A 7,299-nucleotide genomic window follows, 5' to 3' on the forward strand; every position below is an offset into this window, starting at 1 on the left:
TTATTGATATTTTTATTTACTTATTTAAGAACCAGCAGGGAAATAAACATCAAAAAACCATTTTTCAAACCAATTTCACATCTGCTCCAGGCTGGGTACAGAGTGCTGTTGTTTTTGGAGAGGTTCAGCCCAAACGAGCCCAAACCCAGATGTTTTCCTGGAAAACCATGAATGGTGAAAAGAAAAGGTGGCATTTGAGGCAGGCCCAGGTGCTGTTTGTAAAATCAGGAATTCCACCCCAGCCAGGTTTGCAGCTGGTGGGAACAAGCCTGGTTTGTTAAATTTGGAATTTTTGGAGCAGGAAGGATCCAGGACTTGAGGAGGTGAAGGTCACAGCTCCTGCAGCCAACGTACACCAATATTTTGGTTTTTTACATCAAAGTGCCCCATTTAATAGGGCACAGTAAAGGTACCCACTGTTCCTGCTGAGAATTATTAAATTTATTAATTATTAATGGTGCTCAGGTCCTATTAATACACTGAAAGGTGTTTTGTACACCAAATGTTATAAACATCTCCTGGTATTGGCTGATTTATTCCCAATTTTGAGGCTGGAGCCTATTAGTGGAAGAAAGAACAATTCTCACAATAAAAATATCAGAACAAACCTTTTTTTTTTGTTGTTTTTGCAGAGAAATTCTCCAGCAGCAAAAGGATGGAGAGTTCCTGGGAATGAGGATTTCCTCCAGCTCAGGGTGAGCATCACCCCTGTTCTCTCCCTCTGATGTCAAAAAAACCCAAAACAAAACCAAACAAACAAATAAACAAACCCAAAGCAAACAAAAACCCCAAATAGAAATAAACCACACACACCAAAAAAACCCCAAAACCTGCTCTAAAAAACCAGATTTTAGGCACAGCAGCCAATACAAGAGGAAGATTATTTCTCTTTATTTCTCTTTTTGTTGCTCCATTGTGTGCAGCAGTACCATAAATCTTCTGCTTCAATCCTAAAAATCTCCCATCATTTCCAACACCTCATCATGGAGCACCCAGCAATTTTCTAGTTATATAAAATATTGGAAATTGATGCAGGTTTTTAGGAAAAAGCTGCAGGAAGCAGTTATTTCCCATTTTTCCCCTGCCCATACACAATCAGGCCTGACTTTCAGCTGGAATGTATTTTTTAAGTTCAACTGGATTTATTTGTGGCTGAAATAACTTTTATTTTATGTCCAGAAGCCTGTAAAAAATCTCAAGAATCCATGCTGATGTCATTGAACACCACATTTTCTAGAGAAGACTCTTAAAAATGTATTTAGTTCTTACTCTGGAAAGAATTATTGCTCTCCAAGTTAAGGGGACAACCAAAATCCTGTTAACATTAAAAAGAAATTGTATTTTTGCCACTGCCACCACATTGCTGGGCCCTGAGCTTTCCAAAATGGGGCAACAACCTCCAGATTTGCAATGGGATTTGGTTCACAGAAACAAAATTCAGAATTTTCTTCCCTTCCAAGTCAGCTGATTTTCTGTTTTAGAGCCACCTCATTCCAGTCAAACCTGATCAGAGAGAAAATTCCTGAATTTCTTCTGTTCAGCTGAGCTGCTGCCTGCATAGAATCCAAGAATTAGGGGAAAATGAGAGACATTAGATTTATATTGCAATTTTGAGGGACCTTTTCAGCCCAACGAGAAAAAACCTCCCCATTTATCTCCAAGCTCTGTAATGAACACCAGGAATTTGTCTGGTTTTCAACCATTTCCTCTCAAAAAATCAGAACAGCAAAATAATGGAAATTTTCAGTACTTGTGGAATTTTAAATCAAAGCTTTCCTGTTTGCAGCTTTATTTTGTTACCACAGCTACACATGCACATGAACCTTGGTTAAGTGAGCAAAGTCAGATATTTTGGAGAGGAAAAACTCAGATATTTATTTGGAGGAAGCTCCTATTAAAGCTTTGTGAGCATATCCTGGACTCATGCTCCCTCTACAGAAAATCAGGGGCATTTTCCACCTCTCTGGATGTTCAGTAAAGTGAATTTTAAATTCCATCTTGTGCTCAAAAACACTGAAAGAAGCTGACACAGCCCTGGGGTGTAAAACCTGATTAATTCCTTGTAAAACAGAGGTTTTTCCACAAGGAAAAAACAAATCCTGAGAGACTGAAGATATTGGGAAGGAATTCTTGCCTGTGAGGAGTGGGAAGGCCCAGAGAAGCTGTGGCTTTTTGATTTCCACTGATTATTTTCCTCCCTTTCAGTTTATTCTCTCCCAGCAGAAAAAAATGAATTATTTTCAAGGAATTTCCCAGCTCATTCTTTTCCCCTTCAGCCCTTTGCCAAAAGTGAAATCAAACTAAACCACCCAGAACTGCCTCAAACCCCTCAAAAAAGCAGAACCCAAAGCAGACCCTAGATAAGAAGTCCTTTATCAGGGTTTATTTTAAACACCTGTATTTTTCACAGCTTTCACAACTCTCTTCAACCATGCAAAAGCAGCTGATTGTATCAGGCTTGTCTCAGGCACAAAAGTTTTTGTAGTTAATGAATAATTAGCTCCAAGATTCTACTTTGACCAATATCTGGATGTTTTACATGACATGGGTCAGTCAAAAGACAAAAAATAACCATTTTTTATTGGCACAAAATAGAACACAAAGAGAAATGTGCCTTTTGAGGATGCTCAAGGCTCCACATAAGAGACACCAAAAGCTCCTGCAGGTCAATTCCATGGAATTCTGATCCAATTTCCCACTTAGGAAAACCCCACCATTTCTGCAGTAAGGCTGTGAAAAAATGCAATTTAGAAAAGAACTTTTCCAAAGTTTTGTGCCATACAAACAACAGGAAATTCTTTCACTGATCCCTTCTCCCACACCTGATTTTTCTTAGGTTCAGCCTCATCTCAAAGAGGGACCCCAGAAATTCAGCAAAAAGAGCTCACACCTCTCCTTTGGGGAGGAAAAGTTTCTCCTTGGAAAACTCCTTCCTACAATTTTCATCACAATCAGAAAAAGGTTACATGTCATCAACATACTTAAATTTTTTTTTTTAATTACAATTGCAGGTTAAAATTTGTGACAGGTGAGGTTTTTTTATCGCTTGGAACTCCTCAGGTAGATCTTGGGGGTTTGCCAGCCTGCAGGGGCACTTTTCAAGCCAGCTTTCTTCCAGATGCGCTCCAAATCTTTCTCAAATTTGATCTAAAATAGGGAAAAAAAAAAAAGAAAAGAAAAATAGTAACACAGCTTAGAAGTAACAGCCACTGCCCACGTGTCTCAAGGACAGTGTAGGTGTAACACACAAAAAGAAAACAAAGGTTTTAAATGTTAAAATGTTGAATTTTACTGCAGAAAATTCATCAGAAGACATTAAAATGCACTGAGATTTTGGCAGTTTCATTTTTAAAGTCCTGTGCAAGGAAAACTGAGAAGGAAAAACCAAATTTTAGCCACTTCCATTTAGCCTTGTCAAGTATGACTGTCCATTGCAACTCCTCCTTCTTCCCATAATTTTGCAGAAAATAACGCTACATTCAAGAGGGACAAGGCTCAGTTTTAGAGTTCTTAGTGTCCATGCAAGGAGCAAGACAAAAAAATCCCTAAATCAGGGATTTGACCCAAAAGGTGGTTTTCTAAAATTCTCTGACTCGCAGAACTCCTTGTTTCAGTTTTATTCCTCAGTTTTGTAGAGAAAGTCAAGCAAGACAAGCCTGACTTTAAAATAAAGCTACATTCAAGAGGGACAGGTCTCAGTTTTAGTGTCCGTGCAAGGAGCAAAACAAAAAAAAAAATCCGTAAATCAGGGATTTGACCCAAAAATGATGTATCAGCTGGTTTTCTTAAATTCCTGACTCACAGAACTCCTTGTTTCAGTTTTATTCCTCAGTTTTGTAGGGAAAGTTAAGCAGGTCAACCTTGACTTTAAAATAAACCCACATACAAGAGGGACAAGTCTCAGTTTTACAGTTCTTAGTGTCCATGCAAGGAGCAAGACAAAAAAATCCTCAAATCAGGGATGTAACTCAAAAGTAATGTATCAGCTGGTTTTCTTAAACCAGCTTTCTGTTTTGCAGGGAAAGTCAAGCAAGACGAGCTGAGCTCATCCAAGCTGATTTTTCCCTAAATCCATCCCCCAACACCTGCACAGAGGCTTGCTCTGACGTGAGGGCTCACCTGTCGCTTCTTCTTGCGCCCCTCCTTCACCCTCCTGCGGATGAACTTCCTCCTCTTGAGCAGCTTCTTGTACTTGTGCCTGTTCATCTTCCTCCTGCGGATCTTGAGCACGTTCCTGCACTGCACTCTGTCGCCCTGAGCTCCCTCTCCCTCCTCCAGCTGCCCCGTCCCTGCAGCAGGGGGACACTCCAGGGGCTCTGGGCGCTCACGGCTGGCTTCTTGCTGAGCCTTGGGCAGGGAGTACCTGACGGTGAGCCAGCTCTCCAAGGGGCTGATGGAGAGTTTCCTGGGGATGAGGATCTCCTCCAGCTCGGGGTCCAGCGTGTGCCACTGCTGGGGCTGGGCCCCGCTGGGGTTCTGGGGCTGGGTGCTGTAGCGGGCGCACGGGGAGCGGCAGCACAGGAACGAGGACACCGACCTGGGCAGGAGGTGGCCTGTGGGAGAAAAAAAGGGGGGGGGTTTGTGCTTAAAAACCGCAGGATTTGACAGAGAAAAGCTCTGCCCGGATCTCAGACTGACAGAGAGAGCTGGCCAGAGCAAGCTGATAAAGGGAGACGCTCAGAGAAGTTGTATCGACATCATAAAAGCGAGGAAGGATTTTCAAGCCTTCGATTTTTCAATTTTAACTACAATGCTGTCATGCTAAAAATGTATTATATTTTAGTGGGTAAGCTGCCCAAATCATGCAGGCAGAGCAGGGTGGAGGTTCTGAAGGGGTTGGAATTCCATGGTCTTTAAGGATTCCCTTCAGTGGGAGCTGAAGGGGTTGGAATTCCATGGTCTTTAAGGTTCTCCTTCACTGAGAGGTGCCCCTGCCCAGCAAGGAGTTTGGAATCCCATGGTCTTTAAGGTTCCCCTTCAGTGGGAGGTGCTGAAGGAGTTGGAATTCCATGATCTTTAAGGTTCTCTCTCACTGGGAGGTGAAGGGGTTGGAATTCCACGGCCTTTAAGGTCCCTTCCAACCCAAACCCTTCCACGATTCCATTAAGGGGAATGTTCTTGTGTTTTCTGACTGAAAATCAATTTGGAATGGTAAGGAAGTGTTGGCTGTGTCAAAACTCTCTGTTGCTAAGGAATCTTCTCCAAAGCCACACCATACTTACATAATAAATCAGAGACATAAAAACATTTAACAACCACTGACTCAACAACAGCCTCTCCTTCCTGCACTGCCTGGTGGAAAAAAAAACTTCTGGGAGCCCAATTAGCCCAGGAAAATAAATCCAAACAAACAGAAATCTTGGCCACACAACACCAATTTACCTGCAATTCTCGAAGCCTTCAGTAACTGGGAACTCAGCCGTGATATTAACATTTTGTTTCTCTTTGTTCACTGGCAGAGCCAGCAATGACTGTTCAAATAAGAACATTCATTCAGTCATGCAAACGTGCGGCTTTAAAAAAAACCTTCCCTATTTAACCCCACAACCCCAAAAGACCGGCTGAGAATCTTAACATCCTCTTAGTTTTACCCTCAATCTGTCGGGCTCTGCTGTGGGGGTCAAGCACTTTGGCAGCCGAGCCGCGGAGGGAATTTATCAATAAACCTTGGGTTGTTTCAACTTTAAAAACACGGCAACTTCAGGGTCCCTAGGCCGGCAGGAGCAGGCGCGCGGCCTAAGAACGGGCGGTCCCCGAGGGGCCGCCTCCTTCCCCTCAGCCCCCCCGGCGCTGCCCCGCCCCGGGCGGGTCCGCACGGAGCCCCCGGGCCGCGCTTCTCGCCCTCCCCTCACGGCCCCGCCGCCGCCGCCGCCATCACCCACCGGCCCCGCCGCCGCCACCGGAACTTCCGGCCGGCCGCGGGAGCGCCCCCTGGCGGCGCGCGCGGGGAACGGCCCCGCACGGCCCCTCAGGGGCACGCGAGGCGCCGGTGTCGGGCCCTGGCGGGCGGTTATGGCCCTTCATGGGACTTTGTGGTTCTTCATGGGCCTTCAGGGGCGTTTATGGTCCCCCACGGCCCCTCAGGGTCCCGCGAGGGGCTGGTGTCGGTCCCTCATGGGACTTTATGGTTCATGGTCCCTCACGGGCATTTATGGCCCTTCGTGGTCCCTCATGGGCGTTTATGGCCCTTCATGATCCCTCACAGCCCCTCAGGGACCCGCGAGGTGCCAGTGTCGGTCCTTCACGGGCGTTAATGGCCCTTCATGGGACTTTGTGGTTCTTCATGGTCCTTCACGGGAGGTTATGGCCCTTCATGGAACTTTATGGCTCTTTGGTCCCCCACGGGCGTTTATGGTTCTTCATGGTCCCTCACGGGTGTTTATGGTCCCTTACAGCCCTTCATGGTCCCACAAGGGGCCGGTCTTGGTCCCTCATGGGTGTTTATGGCCCTTCATGGGACTTTATGGTTCTTCATGGTCACTCACAGGCAGTTATGGCCCTTCATGGGACTTTAGGGCCCTTCATAGGACTTCATGGTTCTTCATGGTCCCTCACGGCCCCTCAGGGTCTCGCAAGGGGCCGGTCTCAGTCCCTCATGGGACTTAATGGTTCATGGTCCCTCACGGGCCTTTATGGCCCTTCATGGTCCCTCACAGTCCCCTGTGATGCTGTGAAGGATTCTGTGATTCTCTGAAGGATCCTGTGATGCTGTTCCAGTGAGCTGTCCCTGTTCCTGCAGGGATCACGGAAGACACACAGCCACCTCTCCCACACCTTGTCTGCACCAGGGCGGGTCTGGTGGCCGCTGTCCAGGCGCAGCCACACCTGTCCTCTCCCTCACCTGGCTGCTGTTTGTCCTCCCTGCCTCGGCACAGGACCCCACCATCCTGGCACAGCATGAAAGGGCCTAATCAGCTGGCATGAGGGAGGGATGTCAAAGCCAATCCCAAACTTCAAAGAGCTTTTTGCTTTTGTACCTACCTCAGCCAGAACACAGGAGATTTATTCACCAGCTGCTTTGAGTATTTCAGAGCAGAACAAGGGTCTGTCAGAGATTTATTCACCAGCTGCTTGTAGTATTTCAGAGCAGAACAAGGGTCTGTCAGAGATTTATTCACCAGCTGCTTGTATTTCAGTGCAGAACAAGGGTCTGTCTCTGGTTCAGGTACGCCCCACTGTGTCAAACCCAACTACCATGAAAGGTTAACATGGGTTAGAGTTTCTTCCTGAAAATTAAGAATAAAGTTCCCTTCTCAGGAAAGAGAAACCTATGGAGGAGAAATTAAATGAAGTAAACAG

The 7,299-nt window shown here is 45.8% G+C and overlaps 1 protein-coding gene across 2 annotated transcripts; it reads right to left on the reverse strand.

The window, feature by feature from the left end:
• Positions 1–2,361: 2,361 nt before the first annotated feature.
• AURKAIP1 (aurora kinase A interacting protein 1) lies at positions 2,362–5,867 on the reverse strand. Of its 2 annotated transcripts, none has more exons than XM_059487580.1 (4): positions 5,851–5,867; positions 5,383–5,470; positions 4,120–4,553; positions 2,362–3,147 (listed from the first exon to the last, which is right to left on the reverse strand). In XM_059487580.1, exons 2-4 carry the CDS (start codon positions 5,432–5,434, stop codon positions 3,040–3,042), a joined length of 594 nt encoding a protein of 197 aa, XP_059343563.1. In that variant the 5' UTR covers positions 5,435–5,470; positions 5,851–5,867; the 3' UTR covers positions 2,362–3,039. The 2 variants fall into 2 exon arrangements, with proteins under 2 accessions (XP_059343563.1, XP_059343562.1); XM_059487579.1 differs by lacking the exon at positions 5,851–5,867 and adding an exon at positions 5,592–5,789 and having other exon boundaries at positions 5,383–5,471.
• Between the last annotated feature and the right edge of the window lie 1,432 nt (positions 5,868–7,299).

Source organism: Ammospiza nelsoni, chromosome 22 (genome assembly GCF_027579445.1).
Source record: "Ammospiza nelsoni isolate bAmmNel1 chromosome 22, bAmmNel1.pri, whole genome shotgun sequence".
In the NCBI taxonomy this organism is placed as follows: domain Eukaryota; kingdom Metazoa; phylum Chordata; class Aves; order Passeriformes; family Passerellidae; genus Ammospiza; species Ammospiza nelsoni.